The sequence below is a fragment of the Neofelis nebulosa genome, chromosome 9, assembly GCF_028018385.1.
Source record: "Neofelis nebulosa isolate mNeoNeb1 chromosome 9, mNeoNeb1.pri, whole genome shotgun sequence".
NCBI classification, from domain to species: domain Eukaryota; kingdom Metazoa; phylum Chordata; class Mammalia; order Carnivora; family Felidae; genus Neofelis; species Neofelis nebulosa.
Genome location: NC_080790.1, coordinates 119,129,276 through 119,150,449, shown reverse-complemented (window position 1 = coordinate 119,150,449; position 21,174 = coordinate 119,129,276). Strand labels below are relative to the sequence as shown.

The 21,174-nt window shown below is 39.1% G+C and overlaps 2 protein-coding genes across 5 annotated transcripts in view; one reads left to right on the top strand and one right to left on the bottom strand.

Moving 5' to 3' along the window:
• MANBAL (mannosidase beta like) overlaps nucleotides 1-106 on the bottom strand; it is a 298,459-nt gene extending 298,353 nt beyond the window's left edge. Inside the window, exon 1 of the mRNA XM_058685543.1 lies at nucleotides 86-106. The gene's annotated coding sequence lies outside the window, so the exon portion shown is untranslated. The remainder of the gene's footprint in view (nucleotides 1-85) is intronic.
• Nucleotides 1-21,174, top strand: part of SAMHD1 (SAM and HD domain containing deoxynucleoside triphosphate triphosphohydrolase 1) — a 58,972-nt gene that overhangs the window by 26,159 nt on the left and 11,639 nt on the right. For all 4 annotated transcript variants that reach the window (XR_009248977.1, XM_058685538.1, XM_058685540.1 and 1 more), the window contains 9 exons: nucleotides 5,049-5,204; nucleotides 6,462-6,562; nucleotides 6,738-6,846; nucleotides 7,681-7,772; nucleotides 8,852-8,967; nucleotides 14,624-14,763; nucleotides 15,538-15,633; nucleotides 17,594-17,698; nucleotides 18,637-18,774. Coding sequence is in view for 3 of the 4 variants with exons in the window: in XM_058685538.1 (XP_058541521.1) it covers nucleotides 5,049-5,204; nucleotides 6,462-6,562; nucleotides 6,738-6,846; nucleotides 7,681-7,772; nucleotides 8,852-8,967; nucleotides 14,624-14,763; nucleotides 15,538-15,633; nucleotides 17,594-17,698; nucleotides 18,637-18,774 (1,053 nt within the window). In the remaining variant the exon portion in view is untranslated. The remainder of the gene's footprint in view (nucleotides 1-5,048; nucleotides 5,205-6,461; nucleotides 6,563-6,737; nucleotides 6,847-7,680; nucleotides 7,773-8,851; nucleotides 8,968-14,623; nucleotides 14,764-15,537; nucleotides 15,634-17,593; nucleotides 17,699-18,636; nucleotides 18,775-21,174) is intronic.

Here is a 21,174-nt window from a genome sequence, read left to right as displayed (position 1 = left end):
TTCTTTCTTTCTTTCTTTCTTTCTTTCTTTCTTTCTTTCTTTCTTTCTATGTTTTTTAAAGTAATCTGTACACCTAACATGGGACTCAAACTCATGACCTTGAGATCAAGAGTCACATCTTCTCCCAAATGAGGCAGTCAGGCACCCCTATTTTTTTTCTTTGTCTTTTAAAGGAATAATTCAAGGGGCAGCTGGGTGGCTCAGTTGGTTAAGCATCTGACTCTTGATTTAGGCTCACGGTCCATGAGTTCAAGCCCTGCATCGGGCTCTCTGCTGTCAGTGTGGGGCCTGCTTCGGATCCTCTGTTCTCTCTCTCTATATGCCCCTCCCCCACTAGCTTGCTCACTCTCTCAAAAATAAATAAACATTAAAATTTTTTTTAATTTAAAAAAATAAAGGAATAATTCACATATAGTAAGGTGGTACCAGTCTTAATTTTTTTTTTTTAAGTTTGTTTGTTTATTTATCTCAAGTAATCTCTACACCCAACATTGGGTCCAAACTAATGACCCTGAGATCGAGAGTCACATGCTCTACTGACTGAGCCAGCCAGGCACCATGGTTTAGTGAATTTTGACAAATAGATATATCCATGTAATCACTACCCAAGTCAGGATACAAGATGTCTTCATCTTCTTGGAAAATTCCCTTATGCCCCTTCTCAGTCGATGGCTGCTTCTCCCTCCTCACCTTCTGATTTTTTTAAATATAGATTAGTTTTGGGGCGCCTGGGTGGCTCAGTCGGTTAAGCAGCCGACTTCGGCTCAGGTCATGACCTCACAGTCCGTGAGTTCGAGCCCCGCGTCAGTCTCTGTGCTGACAGCTCAGAGTCTGGAGCCTGCTTCAGATTCTGTGTCTCCATCTCTCTCTGACCCTCCCCCATTCATGCTATCTCTCCCTGTCTCAAAATAAATAAATGTTAAAAAAAAAAAATTTAAAAAAAAAGAAAATAAATATAGATTAGTTTTGCCTATTCTTAGATTTCATGTAAGTAGAATCATATCATATATACTCTTTAGTGTTTTGCTTTTATTCATACAACATGATGATTGTGAGATTCTATCATGTTGCATGCATTACTGTTGATCCCTGCGTATTGCTGAGTAGTATCCCATTGTGTGAGTAAATTGTGACTTGTTTGTACTTTTCCCCTTCAATATAATTTGGGTTGTTTTCACTTTTTGGCTATTACAAATAAGGTTGCAAAACATTTTTATGGAAAATGTTTTCATTTCTTTTAGGTAAAATACCTGAGTAGAATTGCTAGACCATGGAGTAGGTGCATGTTTACTTTATAAGAAACTGCCAAGGGCATCTAGGTGACTCAGTCGGTTGAGCGTCGGTGTCTGACTCTTGATTTAGGCTCAGGTCATGATCTCCCAGTTCGTGGCATAGAGCCCTGCACTGACCTCTGCACTAACAGCACGGAGCTTGCTTGGGATGTTCTCTCTTCCACACTCTGCCCCTCCCCGACTTGTGCACACACGCACCTGCACGCATTCTCTCTCACTCTCTCTCTCTCAAAATAAGTAAATAAACTTAAAAATTAGGAAAAAAAAAAAAAGAAACTGCCAGACCTTTCCCCTGTTGTTGTACCATTTTGCCCTCTGTTAGCACTGTGGGAGATTTCCTGTTGTTCTGTAGCTTCATCATTTCATTTTTTAGATTAGCCTTTCTAATGAGTGTGAAGTGGTATTTTGTGGGGTTTTGGGTTTTTGTTGTTTTGTTTTCTTTTTTTTGGCATTCTCTGATATATGCTGAATACCATTTCCTGTGCTTTGTTTTTTTCTTTTGTGTGTGTGTGTGTGTGTGTGTGTGTTTTAAGTTTATTTTTGAGAGAGAGAGGAAGTAAGTGTAGGGAAGGGGCAGAGAGAGAGGGCCCCAGACAGGTTCTGCACTGTCAGCACAGAGCTGGATATGGGGCTCGAACTCACAAACTGTGAGATCATGACCTGAGTGGAAATCAAGAGTCTGAGGCTTAACAGGCTGAGCCACCCAGGTGCCCCCCTGTACTTTGTTATTGATGTATCTTCTTTTGTGAAGAGTTCTTTCAACACTTAACCCATTTAAAAAATGTTGTTTGCTTTTTGATTGTTGATTTGATTAATTACTTATATAACTATGTAATAGTATATATAGTAACTATATATATAATGGTCAAATATATGTATTGTGAATATTTTTTCTTCAGTCTCTTACTTGCAAATTCATTCATTCATGTAAGTAATCTCTACAGCCAATGTGGGGCTCGTACTCATGACCCAAGGTCAAGAGTCACATGCTCTTCTGACTGAGCCTGCCAGGCACCCCTCCAATTCATTTTAAAAAAATTTTAATATTTATTTATTTTTGAGAGAGAGAGAGAGAGAGAGAGAGAGCGAGTGCATGAGTGGGGGAGGAGCAGAGAGAGAGGGAGACACAGAATCTAAAGCAGGCTCCAGGCTCTGAGCTGTCAGCACAGAACCCAATGCAGGGCTTGAACCCACGAACCGCGAGATCATGACCTGAGCTGAAGTCAGATGCTTAACCAACTGAGCCACCCAGGCACCCCTTGATTTTTTTTTTAATGTTTATTTTTGAAAGAGAGAGATAGAGCATGAGTTGGGGAGGGGCAGAGGGAGAGGGAGACACAGAATCTGAAGCAGGCTCCAGGCTCTGAGCTGTCAGCACAGAGCCCGACACGGGGTTCGAACTCATGGACTGAGAGATCATGACCTGAGCCGAAGTCAGACACTTAACTGACTGAGCCACCCAGGCACCCCTCCAATTCATTTTTTTTTTAATGGTACTTCTTGAGAAACAAATTTTAAATGTTGATGAAGTATTCTGGTTCTTTAATGAACTGAGATCGATAGTTTCTCTATAGTTTTGCTTCCTGGGAGCCTCATACTAAAGGCCATAAAAGAATTGGAATATTGCCCCGTGCTCTTTTTCTTCCAAGTATTAACTTCCTGCTGACATCTGCCTACTTTGGTCGCTCTCCAGTACTTTTAGGAAGTTGTCCAGACTTAACAGTTGTTTTCTTCAGCAAGGCTGATCTAAATAGGATCTACTCAGCCATTTCCATGTCTTTTATTTATATGTTTGACCTTTTGGGGCACCTGGTTGGCTTGGTTGGGCATTGTTATGGGATTGAGCCCCATGTTGAGCCCCACGTTTGAGTCTCTCTCTCTCTCTCTCTCTCCCTCCCTCCCTTTCCCCCTCTGCCCCTCTCCCCACTCTCTCTCTCAAATAATACATACATACATATATACATACATACATACATACATACCTAGATTTTTAAAAATAATAGATATTTGGCCTTTCACATATAAGTCCTTAACTCATGTGGATTTATTTTTGTGCATGTGCATAGTAGAAATCTAATGACTTTTTTTTAAAACATGGATGATTGTCTACTGAACAGTTCATTCTTTCCTTACTGATCTATAACACACCCCCAACACTTATTAACTTTCCATATATGATGAATCCTTCTGGATTCTCTTCTATTTCACGCTTTAATTATTATTACTTTATAATAACTTTTCATCTCTTTTCTTTTATTGAGTATCTTTGGCCATTTGCCCTTTATTATAAATTTTATAATCTTCTCCATAAAGGCCTTCTATATCTTTTGTTATATTTACTCCTAAGTTGCTTATAATTTTCATTGTAATTGTCCATGTTATCTTTGTGGGACTTAAATTTTTCTGTATAAATAACATTTTTTTTCGGGGTGCCTGGCTGGTTCAGTTAGTGGAGTGTGAGACTCTTGGTCTCTGGGTTATAAGTTTGAGATCCATGTTGAGTGTGGAGATTACTTAAAAATAAAAATCTTTAAAAAAAGTAAAATTTTTTCTGAACCATTTGAAAATGAGTTGTAGATATACCCCTATATTCCTAAATACTTCAGTGGGTATTTCCTAAAAACAAGAACATTCTCTTACATAACCTCAGTACAGGTATCAAAATCAAGACATTAATACTGATGCTATACTATTATTTAGTTTATAGTTTCTGTCAAATTTCATCAATTGTCCATGCAGAAAAGGAGAAATAAAACTTTATTCCTCCCCAATCCATACATAAATCATACTTAGTTGCTATTTCTTTTTAGTCTCCTTTGATCTGGAACAATTCTTCAGTCTTTATCTTTCATGATCTTGTTATTTTTTTGAAGAGTACAGGTGAGTTGTTTCTGATATGTCCTTTAGTTTGCAGTTTTCTGATACATAGTGTCAGACTATGTATTTTTGGCAGAATGCCACATTATATCTTCTTTAGCATCAGAGGCAGGGAAACTCTGTTTAACATAATGCTGGTGACATTAACTTTGATCACTTAAGGCAATGTTTACCAGATTTCTTCACTATTAACCTGAACTATGTTTTTCCTTGTTGTAATTAATATGTATCTTCATTCACTTAAAAAAAATAGTTACAGGACCATCCAGGGTTTTGTTTTCATATTGAGTCGGTTTTTGGTAAGACCTGTGATGGTGCCAGTATCTTCAGGGGATCATTTGATGTTTACAATTATGAATGAGTGAGCGGACAGATGAGTAAAAAGAGGCCAATTTGAGATTCCCCCCCAGATCTTGACTTTAGAACTCTAAACACTTTTGTTCTTAAGTGGCAAGTTTGCAGTTACTCCTTCTCACCACTAGATGGAAGTGCTAACAGAATTTGTAACTTCAAATGTTCCAAGCCTGATGAAACAATAGAACTGAATTTTATAGTGATATTCATTAAAGCAGGATCCCATCTGTATGACTGGGTAATATTCTTTTGTATTGTACTATGCAATATTTCTGCACTATAAATTATATGTCTCATTAAATGTATTTATGAGATAATGAACATGATATGTAAAAGGTTTATTTGTTTACAGACACATTTAACAGGTTTTTTAAAATATCTGTAAGATGGTAGTTGGGAACTAGATAATTAACATGCATTGGAACCTTATCTCTGAATTACCTGGAATCAAGAATAATTTGAATTATTTGGGGTCCCTGATGGACTAGAGTCTATAACAGATCATATTGTGCTGACTTTTCCTAGCATGAACAGGGCTCAGTGAAGATGTTTGAGCACCTAGTTAATTCTAATGGACTCAAAGCTGTCATGGAACATTACGGTCTCATCCCTGAAGAAGATATTTGCTTTATCAAGGAACAAATTACAGGACCACTTGAATCACCAATCAAAGATTCTTTGGTAAGTTTGTTTACAACTTAATTTGAATTGACTGTGTTTTCCATCTAGTCTTTTCTAGTTTCCTTCAGAGCTTTTTTTTTTTTTTTTTTTTTTTAATCCTTCAGAGCTATTTGAAGAGAGATATTTGGCTATTTTAGGGGGACTAAATGATAAAATACATTATGTATTTCTACTGTTTAGTGCAAAAAAAAATAAAAAGGCTTATCTATTTTTTTCATCTCTTAACAGTTCTTTAGAAATTACCTCCCAAATTAAAATACATATGTAAATGTTTTTTGATGAATATATATGTAGTATTCTATATAGAAGCCTGAAGTAACATTGTTTGAAAAATGTAAAAGGGCATGTCCTGTTTCTCCATTAAAATTAACATGTTTGGGGCATCTGGCTGGCTCAGTCGGCAGAGTACGTGAGTGGTAATCTCGGGGTTGTGAGTTCAAGCCCCATGTTGGGCATAAAGATTATTTAAAAATAAAATATATTTTTAAATTTAATTTAATTAAAAATTTTTTTTCAAATGCTTGTTCATTTTTGAGAGACAGAGAATCCACGTGGGATGGGCAGAGAGAGAGGGAGATACAGAATCTGAAGCAGGCTCCAGGCTCTGAACTGTCATCACAGAGCCTGATGTGGGGCTCAAACTCACGAATCACAAGATCATAACCTGAGCCAAAGTCAATGCTTAACTGACTGAGCCACTCAGGGGCCCCAGATGTTAAATTTTAAAGAAACTTTTAAACCAAGAAAAGAAGAAAGTTTGTTGGTTATGGAAGTGTAATAGAGTTAGAATCCTTTCAATGGCACAAGGCTTGGTATTAACAGGATGTCATATACTTTAGCATTTCTTTTCCTTTTTCTACTAGTTTAGCAATTAGGTGGAAGAAGGAAAGAGTGGAACTTTTTGACTTACCTCACATTCCCATTCACATGTCTGTTTATAATTTTTATTTTATTTTATTTTATTTTTAAATTTTTTATGTTTATTTTTGAGAGACTGTGTGAGCCGGGAGGAGCAGAAGGAGAAGGAGACACAGAATCTGAAGCAGGCTTCAGGCTCTGAGCTGTCAACACAGAGCCTGATGCACGGCTCGAACTCACAAACTGTGAGATCATGACCTGAGCCAAAGTTGGATGCTCAACCGACTGAGCCACCCAGGCGCCCCTCTGTTTATAATTTTTAGATTAACACAGTTGCTTTGCTTGTAAATAGATTTCGTTCATATCCTAAAACTTTTGGTGAGTTTTCTTGTCTTCCAGTGGCCATACAAAGGGCGTCCTAAAGAGAAAAGCTTCCTTTATGAGATAGTGGCCAATAAAAGAAATGGCATTGATGTGGACAAATGGGATTATTTTGCCAGGTATGCACTGAACACTTCAGAAAAATTGGTTAAAATCCTCATATCCTTTAAATATATATAAATTTTATTTAAATAAATGAATAAAATAAAAAATTGTTATATACATTCAGTGTTGATACTTAAGGTATAGTTTCTTGTTGACAAATTTCATCTCTCTGCTTTGGAATCTTTCTAGGGACTGCCATCATCTTGGAATCCAAAATAATTTTGATTACCAGCGCTTTATTAAATTTGCCCGTGTTTGTGAAGTAGATGATAGGAAGCGTATTTGTACTAGAGATAAGGTAAGCTAGATCAGAGGAAACAACAAAGAAGGTGTAGTTCATAGTTTGAAATCTAGAAGTAATCATTCAAAAATTCGGAAAAATCAGAACTTGGTAAATTATCAGTCTCTTAATGCTTAGCACTTGTAAGTATCTTAAAGTTCTTTTCACTGCTACTGCATTGTTAAATAATAACAAAGTTACAACAGACATTTATTAAGTATTGTGGGAGGCACTGTTTTTAGGTGCTTTGGGTGGATTAACTCAACTCTCACAACAGTATGAAATAGATACTATTATTATCCCGCTTAACAGGTGAACAAATTGAAGCAAAGAAGACATACAATTAATAAAAGGCGGAACTGAAGTTTCAGCCTAGAAAGTTTGGCTCAAGTCTCATCCTTAACCATAGTTAGTGATATATGTTAGTGTTTCATAATAGGTAAAATACTAAATCATTAGGTCTCTGCTAGATTAGAGTCATGTAACTAAAGAGTAGTATGGTATTGTACTACAGAAAGTCTTTCTTTTGAGAATAAAGAATATAAAAAGAATAATGCCTAATTTTCTAGACTTGTTGAGATTAAAAATATATTGAAGATGCCTAAAACAGAACCTGCCATAGACTTAAAACAATAGATTTTGGTTTACTAAGAAGAAAAGTTGCAAACCAAAAGTTGCAAACTACCTTGTATTTTTTAATGGGTGGGCTCAGGGATTTTAATGAGGTAGTCCTTATGCATAGCCTTCTTGTCCATCTGTCACCATCCCTTTTCCTTGTCCTATGGACTTATCTACTAACAAGGGTAACATAACCTGAACCTACATTAATATTTATTTCATGTTTTTCTGCAGGAGGTTGGGAATCTGTATGACATGTTCCATACCCGTACCTCTTTGCACCGCAGAGCTTATCAACACAAAGTTGGCAACATCATTGATACAATGTAAGAAATTCTAGTGCTATTTCCCTATAAAATTTCTTCATGATGCTTTGCTAGAGTATCATTCTTGGGTCAAGTTGAGATTTCTAGGAATTCAAGTAAATTTTAAGTGAATAAATCTAAAATGGTTCCCTTAAACAACAAAAACGAACATAAAGTAAAAACTTATTTGGAGGAAGAGGCGGAGAATAGATAAAGGGGATAGATGAAGCGTGGAAGAGTTGGCTTCAGCAAGACATGAAGAGGCAATGTCAGCATGCCTTCGACCTCCTCACAGGTGGTTACTTATGTGCCGGATACTAGTCATCAAGGTGAGAGATGGGACGTGAAAAATTGACATTCTGAAGTTAATGACAAGTTAATTTCAAGAATTAAGATTAACGCCCGTCCTTACCCTGTCAATTATTTGTCAAAATTAGTAGCAGATAGTAAGACCAACAGGAATTTGACCTCTTCTCCCTGGCCCAGTGAGAACCGTAGTGGAAAAGTTCAGCCAAGTACAGATAGAAGTATAGCCATACATCTCCGTGTGACTCAAAGACCCATGAGGAATTCTCAGAAGTAGAATGTGAGTTAATTCCATATCTCTAAATAGTTTTAAATTGACATGAGCAGACTAGTTAGAACACATTCATCTATTTGTATGGTTGTTACTTTGATAAGAAGTTTTTATTTGTTTTTAATTCAGCTAGTTTCAAACCCTGGTATGGCTTCTTCCTAACTTGATTAAATGAAAATTACTTAATTTCTGCATCAGTAAAATTGAGGCTGATTCCATCTATCTTCTTGTTGGAAAGATTAAATAAGATAATGTATCTAAAGCCCTACCATAATGCTTGGATCACGATAAACATGGTAGCTGACGAATCCCCATGCACTTATTTATGTATTTATGTATGATCAAAAAACAGTTGTCTTTTTTTATCTGTTTGTTTAAAAAAAAAAAAAACAGTTGTCTTTAGAACATTGTGTCTCAGGGTTTTACTTCTCTGAAGTAGAAAGGTTTCCTTCACTTTAAGCATGGCATTAACCAAATATTCAAATTTTCTCATAAGCATAAATTTTTATGAAATGATCTTTAGGATTACAGATGCTTTCCTCAAAGCAGACCCCTACATAGAAATTGTAGGTGCTGAAGGAAAAAAGTATCACATTTCTACGGCAATTGATGACATGGATGCCTTCACTAAGCTCACAGGTAAGAGCTAGACGGTAACACAGGAAGTCCATCTCAGATAAAGTGTAAGCTGTGCCTGGATTGCAGATGTGTTATTTTCCAAACATACCAATATATTTAGCTTCTCTAGTGATTGTATACTTTTGGATTTGAGTTTTGTCTCTGCTTGGTACTAACTTTATCACCTTGATAAAATCATTTAACCTCTCGAACCTTAGTTTCCTCATCTACAAATTGGGCTATTGATACCCAGCATATAGTTTTGTTATAGTATTTAAATGAGGCATAACACCTGGTATGTAGTACTTGGCACTTAAGTACCCAATATTCACTGTTATTTAACTTAAAATATGGCTGGACTAATACCAGACTAAAAAACTGACTTGCTTTTAATGTTACTTTTGTTATAAAACACAGAATACCAAGAGCATTTTGTCACGTTTCAACACAAGCAAAACCTGCAGCTTAGAGTGAGAAGGGAGACGTGAAGGTGTTGCAGCTGGTTCTTTAATGTGGGAAAGTGCTGACTGAGCCATAAAGATGAGCAAAGCAAAAGTAGACCACAAAAGTTGGAGTTCTTCGTGGCGGATCATGAAACTGACTCTGTTTAAAAAGAAAGTTAGAGGGGCGCCTGGGTGGCGCAGTCGGTTAAGCGTCCGACTTCAGCCAGGTCACGATCTCGCGGTCTGTGAGTTCGAGCCCCGCGTCAGGCTCTGGGCTGATGGCTCGGAGCCTGGAGCCTGTTTCCGATTCTGTGTCTCCCTCTCTCTCTGCCCCTCCCCCGTTCATGCTCTGTCTCTCTCTGTCCCAAAAATAAATAAAAAACGTTGAAAAAAAATTTAAAAAAAAAAAAGAAAGTTAGAAAGCAGTCACATAGCTTGTAGAGAATCGGTGGAAAGGCTGAAGGTTTTTTAAATGAGCAAAAACAACCCAAGCTGAGTGGGCTAAGGCAGCCGAGATCACTTTACATGAGCTTCCTGTATGTGATGCTACTGCTGGGTTCTGTCTGCAGCACATTTGCCAGAACAAGACTCACACCGGTGCCTCTCAAACTGTCTTGAAGAACCAACATTCTCCATGCCCAACAACTCACAGATTGATACCTTTGTAAAACGATAAAAACGAATTACTAGGAAAATGATATGGGGGTGGGAAGGACATACAAAATACGAGCCCAAACCCATATTTGAGTTTAACAGACTTAACATACATTTCAGTAAATATAACCAAAAGAAACAAAAATTTAAATAATAAAAACTATATGTATTATAGTGTACTATAGTGTATTATAGAATATATACTATTCTTTAAAAATAGACATGTAGGTGATATAGAGTCCCTTTTAGACTTAGACCTTTTTAGTCACTTTTTTTTTTAATTTTTTTTTTTTTTTTAACATTTATTTATTTTTGAGACAGAGAGAGACAGAGCATGAACGGGGGAGGGGCAGAGAGAGAGGGAGACACAGAATCGGAAGCAGGCTCCAGGCTCTGAGCCATCAGCCCAGAGGCAGACGCGGGGCTCGAACTCACGGACCGTGAGATCGTGACCTGAGCTGAAGTCGGACGCTTAACCGACTGAGCCACCCAGGCGCCCCTTTAGTCACTTTTCAAACATAAGTAAATCAAAAATTAGAAGTTAAATAGTGATTCCTCATATTACATATCTTTGTGCACACTCAGAACGTTGTGTACAACAATATTTAAAGTTTATAATGTAATAAGTGATTTTCCTACTGGTTAATTAATCTAGATTGGGCTGATGACACTTTCACTCACAAGGGATGATGTGTATCTAAATTGTTTCTGTGTTTTGTTTTAAAAACATCATAGCAGATACTAGTCTCCCATTGTTATGTTGATAGGAATGGAAGAAGAGATTACGTAACAGTTTGAGCAAGGTGGGGATATTTTAACTTTTGTTCATAATGAAGCAGGTGATACTGTATTTAAAAAGTCATCTTCAGTGGGGCGCCTGGGTGGCTCAGGTGGTTAAGCCTCTGACTTCAGCTCAGGTCATGATCTCACAGTTCGTGAGTTCGAGCCCCACATGGGGCTCTGTGCTGACAGCAGGATTCTGTGTCTCCCTCTCTCTTTGCCCCTCTCCTGCTTGCACTCTGTCTCTGTCTCTCAAAAATAAACATTAAAAAAAAAAAAATCTTCAGTCTTCATCATCAGAAGCTAGTTCTAACAATTTATCCTGTAACATTATATTACATTTCAACTTTCTTTTGATGAAAAGAAATGAATTCAGGATTTTACACACTTTTGGGTTAAGTGACAAACCATAAAGTATACAGTTTAATGTGATCTTTGTTTTTTTAATTTTTTTTTAACATTTATTTATTTTTGAGAGAGAGTACAAGCAGAGAGGAAGCAGAGACAGAGAGAGAGAAACAGAGAGAGAGAGAGGGAGACACAGAATCCGAAGCAGGCTCCAGGCTCTGAGCTGTCAGCACAGAGCCTGATGCAGGGCTTGAACCCACGAACTGCAAGATCATGACCTGAGCTGAAGCCGGGTGCTTCACCCAGCCACCCAGGTGCCCCTGGTCTTTTTTTTTTTTTTTTTTAAGGTTTATTTATTTTTGAGGGGGGTGGGAGACAGGATCCAAAGCGGGCTCCACACTGACAGCAGTGATGATGCTTAATCAACTGAGCCACCCAGGCACCCCCTAATGTGGTTTCACTACATGACTATACATAGCTCTCTCTCACTCTGAAGGTTCTATAATACCCAAACTAGCTTTTACCCTGTTCAATGAGATGAGTCCACTGGTTATACCCTTGGATATTGTATTAATGTCAAAAATCCTATACAAAATGTTAGGTCACATTTTTGTGCTTTATCTGCCAAGAGTATGGTAGAATAAGCATATGGATTTTCCAGCTTTCATCATTTGAGACCCAGAATCTTATCTTTCTTGCATACTATTTTGAGCAGTCATATAATCTTTACTGGCCTTAACTACATAACCTGGAAGGAATAGGACCATGTGAGCCTTCCTTACCTTTGCTGCTTTTCCAAAAGTCAACTCACTTTATCTAAAAGTCTCCACTTCTTGTTTTTTAATTTTTTTAATGTTTATTTTATTTATGAGAGAGAGAGAGCAAGCACAGCTGGGGAGGGGCAGAGAAGGAACAGGGGATCTGAAGTGGGCTCCATGCTGACAGCAGAGAGCCTGATGTGGGGCTCCCTGCGAGATCATGACCTGAGCCAAAATCGGACGCTTAACCGACTGAACCACCCAGGCGCCCCTGTTTTTTAATTTTTAAGAATGTTTTTCCACATGTTACTGGGAAGTGTTGAAACCTGCAGCAATGTTGGAAGAATTTTACAGTGAACACTTGTACACTCACCACACCGGTACAGTTGTTCTAGCATTTACTGAACTTGCTCTATGACTTGTCTGTCACTTACCATCCTGTCCGTTAACCCATCTGAATTTTGATGCATTTTCTTCCTTTTTTTTTCTCTTTTCTTTTCTTTTCTTTGCTTTGCTTTGCTTTTCTTTTCGAGAGAGTATGAGCTGGGAAGAGGGGCGGAGAGAGAGAGAGAGAGAGAGAGAGAAAGAATCTTAAGCAGGCTCCATGATCAGCACAGAGCCCAATGTGAGCGTCAATCCCATGACCCTGGGATCATGACCTGAGCGGAAATCAAGAGTTGGACTGACTGAGCCACGCAGGCACCCCAGTTTTGATGCGTTTTTAAGTAAATTGCAGTGATCAGTACATTTTACCCTAACTCCTTTAGCATGAAGATTAAAGTTCAACAATAATTTATAGATTTTTTTTCTTCTGATGTAAAATGCACACACAATTTGTATAAATGCACACATTTTATGTACATTTGCTAATGTTTTGACACATGCAAGATACAGAACATTGTCTTCTCTTTAGGAAATTCCCTCATGCTTCATCCCAGTCAGTTCTTGCCCTCACCTCACCCCTAGAAACAACCACTATTTGCCTGTTCTAGACTTTTTTTTTTTTAAGTTTATTGATTTTTAGTAATCTCTACACCCAACACGGGGCTCAAACTCATGAACCTGCGATCTAGAGTCACATCCTCGGGGCACCTGGGTAGCTCAGTCGGTTGAGCGTCCCAACTTCAGCTCAGGTCGTGATCTCACAGTTCGTGAGTTTGAGCCCCGTGTCAGGCTCTGAGTTGAGCCTGTTTCAGATTCTGTGTCTCCTTCTCTCTCTGTCCCTCCCCTGGCTCACACTCTGTCTCTCTCAAAAAACTAAATAAACATTAAAAAAAAAAAAAAAGAGTCGCATGCTCTTCCAACTGAGCCAGCCTGGCGCCCTGTTCTAGACTTTTACATAAATGCAATCAGGCAGGTGTACTCATCTCTGTAGGGCTCCTTTTACCCAGTGTTATGTGTCTGAGATTCATCTAGATTGTATGCATCAGTAGTTTATTCCTTTTTAGTGTCGAGTAGTAGTTCCTTTTATGAATATGTCATAATTTGTCCTCTCTGCTTCCTAAATTCCTGCTTATAAATTCCTATAGGGGTGCCTCAGTGGCTCAGTTGGTTAAGCATCCAACTCTTGATTTCAGCTCGGGTCGTGATCTTACAGTTCTTGGGATTGAGCTCCAAGTTGGGCTCTGCACTGATAGCCCAGAGCCTGCTTGCTTGGGGATTCTCTCTCTCCCTTTCTCTAACCCTCCCCTGCTCATACTGTCTCTCTCAAAATAAATAAACTTTAAAATAAAATAAAAATAAAATAAAAATGCCTGTAAATGTTTCAGCTTACCTAGATGTTGGCTGTCTTAAACATAGCAAATGTCATATGACCACTGCCTTAGGGAACCGTTTTCTTACTTTAGTCTTTTTCCCTTAATATTCCTATGAAATAAGTGGACCTTATCCCTTCCCTCCCTTTCAATGCAAGCCGTCTACCCCAAAATATCTTAATTAAATTGGAATAATAGAATGTTATTTTTTTATTTAAAAACAATTTTTTTTAATGTTTATTTATTTTTGAGAGAGAGAGAGAAACAGAGCATGAGTAGGGAAGGTGCAGAGAGAGAGGGAGACACAGAATCAAGCTCCAGGCTCTGAGCTGTCAGCACACAGCCTGATGTGGGGCTCGAACTCACAAACTGGGAGATCATGACCTGAGCTGAAGTTGAAGGCTTAACCGACTAAGCCACCCAGGTGCCCCTCAAAATAAATAAACTTAAAAAAAAATCTTAAAAAATAAAATCAAATCTTAAAAACAACTACCTTCTACTTTCATCATGGAACTTTAAAAAACTTTTTATTATGAAACATACAGAATTCCATGTACCCATCACTTGGCTGCAACAATTACTAACATGGCAATTTTGCTTCATCCCCTCCATCCACCCACTCCCATAAAATACTGGTCTGTTTTTGAAGTAGATTTCAGACATAACTTTATAATTACTTAAGTATCATTCTCTTTAAGAAAATAAAGCATAACAACAAATTAACACACCCCTATTTACCCATCACCCAACCTTAAGCCATCTCTATATGCCCTCTCCCATTCACTAGATTATCTTAAAGCAAATCCAAGACATTGAATGTTATACTGTGCTTACATTTGTAAATGTCCACTTAAAATCCTTTCAGAAGTACAGCGGTGTATGAGTCTTTAAACCCTTTTTTCCCCATCTTAACATAACTGAAATTTTATAAAATTGGCAGATAACATTTTCCTGGAGATTTTATATTCTTCTGATCCCAAACTGGATGCAGCACGAGAAATTTTAAAAAAAATTGAATGCCGTAATCTATACAAGTATGTGGGTGAGACTAAACCAAAGGGAACAACAAAAATTGAAAAGGTAAGTTGAGTTGTTAATAGTGAAAGATCTCTCTCTTCCAAGAGAGGAAACCTCCAAGAGGAAGCCATTAACCCATCACAATATCATGACTCAGTTCTAAGCCCTCTACGTTCATTTTCACTTAATCTCATCAATAACGTGTTCTTTGGTCCTGTAGATGAAGGAACTGAAGCTTGGGAGAGATTAAACAACTTGCCTACAGAAGCACAGTTAGTGAGCTAGGATTTGAACCCAAGTCTGTCTTAGTCTAAACCTTTATTCTCTCATCCCAGAAGTGAGAGGGGGTGCCCCAAATTTGGGCTAGATCTAAAGGCAAGAAAATGAATGGGGCCTCAAAATAAGGTATCTGCATGAGCTTCACTGAGAAGCGAAGGACCTGCTGTTTACTAATTTCTTCTTTCACATTATATCAGGTTCTCCCAGATGGTACATGCCAGATATCCATATCTGTTTTCATCTCCTGCTTATGGAAGGTTTTTCTGTTTGCCAGAAAGCCAGTAACATAAGCCACACTGATTACCACACCCTGCCTCATAACACTTTCCTCCTATTAAGTCAATGCCACATTTTTTTTTAATGTGGAAGTTTTGTTATGAGAATCACTCTATTGTGATGTGTTTGAAGGATGGCATAAGCCAGAAGCTCTGTATTTGTTAGGGGTATCTCTACCCACTCTTCCTAGTAAAGTGCCATTTTTAGAGAGGGAACGTTTTGTGGCACAAACACTAATGATGAAAAACGGGGTTCTAATGTAAGGAGTCTTGTCTTTTCTAGGAAAATTATAAAAGACTTCCAGAAGATCTTGCTGGTTCTAAACCTACGGACATCTTGATAGAAACTGAACTAAAGGCTGAAGACTTCATAGTGGATGTAAGTAGTTAGCCCAAAAATATACTAAGTAAAGATTTTTTTTTTTTTTTTTAAGATAAAGCCTCCCTACTTCCATTATAAAAGCAGCACATGTTCATTAAAGAAAGTTTGGAAAGGGGCGCCTCAGTGGCTCAGTTGGTTAAGCGTCCAACTTAGGCTCAGGTCAAGATTTCGCGGTTTGTGGGTTCAAACCCTGCGTCGGGCTATAACTGTGCTGTCCATTTTGGTAGCCACTAGCCACAGGTTCAGCACTTGAAACGTGACTACCTCAACTAAGTAACTAAATTTTTTATTGTATTTAATGTTGATGACTTTAAATTAAAAATCCACCTATGACTAGTGACTGCCACATTGGGCAATAGAGCCATTCGTCTTAGCGCTTCTGTGGAGCCTTACAGTATCCATTCTCTCCTGTCTCTTTGACTTTCCCATCAGCAGTTAAACAGACTTTCATCTTAAGAAAACAACAAACAGGGGCACCTGGGTGGCTCAGTCAGTTGAGCGTCCAACTCTTGATTTCAGCTCAGGTCATGATCTCATGGTTTGTGGGATCAAGCCCCACATTGGGCTCTGCATTGAGCCTGCTTGGGATTCTCTCTCTTTCTCTCCTTTTCTCTGTGCCCCTCCCCAACTTGTGTGTGCCTACACGTCTCTCAAATAATAAACAAACTTAAAAAACAAACAAACCGCACCTTCACCCCTGTCAAACTCCTTGAAAAGTATCCCCCTTTTACCTTTCCCAGGTACCATATTCCTCTCCATATTCTTCTTTCTTGCATCTTTTTAACAGCCAAGCTTCTAAGAGTTGTCTTCTCTCTTTTTTTTTTTTAATTTTTTTAACATTTATGTATTATTTTTGAGAGAGACAGAGTGAGCACGGGAGGAGCGGGGCAGGGGGGCAAGTGGAGGTTGGTAGATACAGAATCTGAAGCCGGCTCCCGGCTCCAAGCTGTCAGCACAGAGCCTGACTCGGTGCTCGAACTCATGAACCGCGAGGTCCTGAGCTGAGCCAAAGTCGGATGCTTAACCAACTGAGCCACCCAGGCACCCGCCCTGTCTTCTCTTTTTTACTTCTCATTTACTCCTAAACATTTTGTGTGTCGCCATCACCATACTAGAACTATTCTTCCAAGATCAACAGTGACTTCAGTGTTACTTAACCCAGCTCACCGTTTCAGTCCTGTCTGCCTCAGAGCTTTTTCTTCTGCCTGGAATTCTTTTCTTTTCTACCTAGACCTGGTTCATTCCTGTGACTTTCCCAGGAAACACTCCTAGTCATTCCCCAAAGCCCCAGACCACAAGGCTCCCTGGTTACAAAGTTTGACAGCACCCTTTGCTTTTCCTTGGTAGCTCTTGTAACAAATGTAGTTTGATAATTACTTAAAAAAATTTTTCTTAATGTTTATTTTTGAGAGAGAGAGAGAGAGACAGAGCACGTGAGTGTGAGAGGCAGAGAGAAAGGGAGACACAGAATATGAAGCAGGCTTCAGGCTCTGAGTTGTCAGCACACCTTGACGCTGGGCTCAAACCCATGAACTGAGATCATGACCTGAGTCAAAGTCAGAGGCTTAACCGACTGAGTCACCCAGGTGCCCCAATAATTACATTTATAATCATTTGTTCAACCTCACTCTAGGCTACATGGTGCTGTGGGGTTGGGATTGTATCAAGTTTCCTTGAATCTGTAGTACCATAGTGGCTATCACATAGTGGGTACAGACTTTATACCCTCCTTATGTTGAAAACACAAATAATCTCCCCCACCCCACTCAAGATTTCAAGACCACATCCCTACGGCACATGCACCAGAGTTATTTTCATTCCACTATGAGCTACCTTATTAGTGCTCTTACTTCTGAACCTCCAGAGAGCTCTGCTTCGTTTTTTGTGACGCTCCTACAACCTTGAATTCAATTCTCATTGTTCTGTGAGTGATTACTAATTTATTCCTTTTATTAAGGTTATCAACATGGATTATGGAATGGAAGACAAGAATCCTATTGATCATGTTCGCTTCTATTGTAAGAGTGACCTCAGCAAAGCAGTCAGGATTACTAAAGATCAGGTAACTACTTGGGCAAAATAAATATACTGTAGTGGCATTTGGCAGATTTATGATAAATCTGCATTTTACATGCAGGTTAGGTCCTAAAGTCAATGTATACAGTAAAAAAAAAAAAAAATTATTTTTGAAATTAAAGTATATCTGATTTTTGTGTAAATCATCTTAACAGCCAGTTTTTCCTGTTTGCTAAACATAGATGAAAGCACTGTTTTTGGTTTGGTGGCTAGGTTATAAATCTGATGGGAAAGGAGTGTTGTATGGTTTACATCATGTAAGTTAAATGTGTTTATTTGCATATCTTCTAATGAGAGTCTGATCTACGTATAATTACATAATACAAACTTTTTTTAGTCTTAATAATATAAAATTGTGGGACATTTTGCAATATGACAACTATCTTCAATTCTTTTCTTTGGATGACAGTTGGGATAAAACAGCAAAACAATGTGGTGTTTTTAATATAACATGAAAAATGGAGCTTAGGTTGAGGTGCCTGATTTGTTCGGTCATTGGAGTGTGTGACTCTTTTTTTTTTTCTTTTTCTTTTTTTTTGTTTTTAAGTTTTTAATGTTTATTTATTTTTGAAGCAGACAGGGACAGTGTGAGTGGGAGAGGACAGAGAAAGAGGGAGACACAGAATCTGAAGCAGGCTCCAGGCTCTGAGCTGTCAGCACAGAGCTCGACACAGGGCTCGAACTCATGAACTGGGAGATCATGACCTGAACCGAAGCCGGATGCTTAACCGACTGAGCTACCCAGGCACCACTGGAGTGTGCGACTCTTGATCTTGGGGTCATGAGTTCAAACCCCACATTGGGTGCAGTTTACTTAAAATCTTAAAAAAAAAAAAAAAAAAAAAAGATGAAGCTTAGGAACAGCTGAGCTCTCTTCAATGTGTGAATTCAAGATGACAGTGAAATCTTTTGTTCTTTGAAAAGGTTTCAGAGCTTTTGCCAGAGAGGTTTGCAGAGCAGCTAATTCGCGTATACTGCAAGAAGACTGATGCAAAGAGCTTGTTTGCTGCACACCAGTACTTTGTTCATTGGTGCTTAATCAGAAACTTCACCAAGCCACAGGTGAGTAGTTTGTTGTTCACGTACTTTGCATAATTTCCTGTTTTTAATTAATAACCTAAAGAGATCCTTATTTTCCTCTGAAAAGTTCTCATTTAAATGATAGTCATTTGGGGGCACCCGGCTGGCTCAGTTGGTGGAGCCTGAGTTCAAGCTGGTCAGTTGGTCAGTTGGTCAGTTGGTCATGAGTTCAAGCCCCACATTGGGTGTAGAAATTACTTAAAAATAAAATCTTTAGGGGCGCCTGGCTGGCTCTGTCGGGTTGAGCATCCATCTCTTGATATTGGCTCAGGTCATGATCTCAGGTTCATGGGTTTGAGCCCCACGTCAGGCTCTGCACTGACAGCATGGAGCCTGCTTGGGATTCTCTGTCTCCCTCTCTCTCTACCCACCCCTCTCGCATGCTCACACTCTCTCTTTCTGTCTCTCAAAAAAAAATAAACAATTAATTAATTAAATAATTTAAAAAATATTTAGGGGCACCTGGGTGGCTCAGTCAGTTAAGCATCTGACTCTTGGTTTCAGCTCAAGTCATGATCTCATGTTTCATGAGTTCAAGCCCTGGGGTGGGCTCTGTGGTGACCCCGTGGAGTCTGCTTGGGATTCTCTCTCTCCATCTCCCTGCCCCTCTCCTCCTGCTCACTCACATACACACACACACACACACACACATTCATTCTCTCTCTCTCTCTCTCTCTCTCTCAAAAATAAATAAACATTAAGGAAGAAAACTCCAGCAGCAGATGGATTGGAACTAGGAGAGACTAGAATTAGACCAAAAACTATTGAAGTTCAGCTATGTGGCGATAACTACTTTAAAACTAGATACATTCGTTCCTTGAATGAGGATTCCTAGGTCCTATGTTAGGTAGCAGAGATGGAACAGTATCTAAGACAGACATAGTTCCACGGATCACACTCTGTTAATAGACGCACAAGTAAATAACAATTACAGTGGTGTGGTAAGTGCTTTGGGGTGGGGCACAGTGGGTACAGAGTCTTAGATGAGCCAAAAGAAGAAGGATTTAAGCCACACTTGGTTGGTTGGTAAAAGCTTATTTTAAGAAGGATTTAGAAGGTGAGACCTGAAGGATGGATGAGGAGTCACCTGGGTAAAGGGGGTGAAGGGGGGAGGCCAGAAGATGATCAAGAACATAGTGCATTCAGGGAGGGGTCCATGGGATTTTGCATAGTCTTGTGGGCCAAGAGCAATGGAAGCCATTGAAGTGTTTTAAGCACGAGAGTGACATTCAAGTTTGTATTTATAAAATTCACTAGAGTCGAAACTAGAATGGGTAGAAATAAGGATCCTTGGTAGAAATAGAGATGAATTTGAAGGCAAATAATGTTGACCTTGTACTATAAGATCTTCCGGATAGGAGTATCATGGCAGTTAAATGGCCACTTTTAGCTCTATCAAGTCAGATCCAGAGTAGTTTGACAAATTTAATAGCGGAGACAAGATACAGAAGTTTTGGCAGAGCTAAATGAGCAGAGGATAGTGAGACAACAGCAGGAAGCTGCTGCCACCTCTGGGGGTGGAGGTGGGAGTCCAGGTCTTGGGGCCACCTGCAGAAGCTAGAACCACAGAAGAGTCACGGCCACTGCTGCCAGTGCCAGAAGGGTTCAGGGGAGTAATACCCTCACTTCTCTGTCCTCCTCCCTTCCAGTCTTCCACCTGTGCCCCCCTTTGGCCAAACCTAACCAAAAGCCAGTAGGCAGGGGACCTGGGAAACATACTTTACAAGAGGAGCTCCTGTTAAGGTAGCTCAGTCGGCTAAGTGTCTGACTTTGGCTCACGTCATGATCTCGCGGTTTGTGAGTTCAAGCCCCGCATCAGGTTCTGTGCTGACAGCTCCCTCTGTCTCTGGCCCTCCCCTCTTCATGCTCTGTCTCTCTCTCTCAAAAATAAATAAGCATTAAAAAAAAAAAAAAAAAAGCAGCTCCTGTTACATAGAGTAGAGCAGCAGAAAGGTGAAAAGTGGATCTGAGAGCACAGGTGCAAATGAAGAGCATGTATTCTACCACAGACATTGTATTCCTAGTGCAGTAAAGGCTCTCAGAGCTCCTGTACCCTCATACACCCTAAGAGAATCTATGCACAAGTTCAAGAACAGTTCAGGATAGTCAGGTCTTAGAGGGCCTTCTTACACTCATTTCTTTCAAGTCATAGTGTCACTTCACTTTGAGGTCATTCCTCATTTTGGGTGGAATCTATGCTGATGGGCCAAAGTTATAACTTTGCAGGAAAAAGTTCAAGTTCTCCACACATAAATTGCCCTTACCCCCCCTTTAAAAATTTTTTTTTTATCGTTTATTCATTTTCAAGAGAGACAGAGCGTGAGTGGGGCAGGGGTAGAGAGAGAAGGAGACACAGAATCCAAAGCAGGCTCCAGGGTCTGA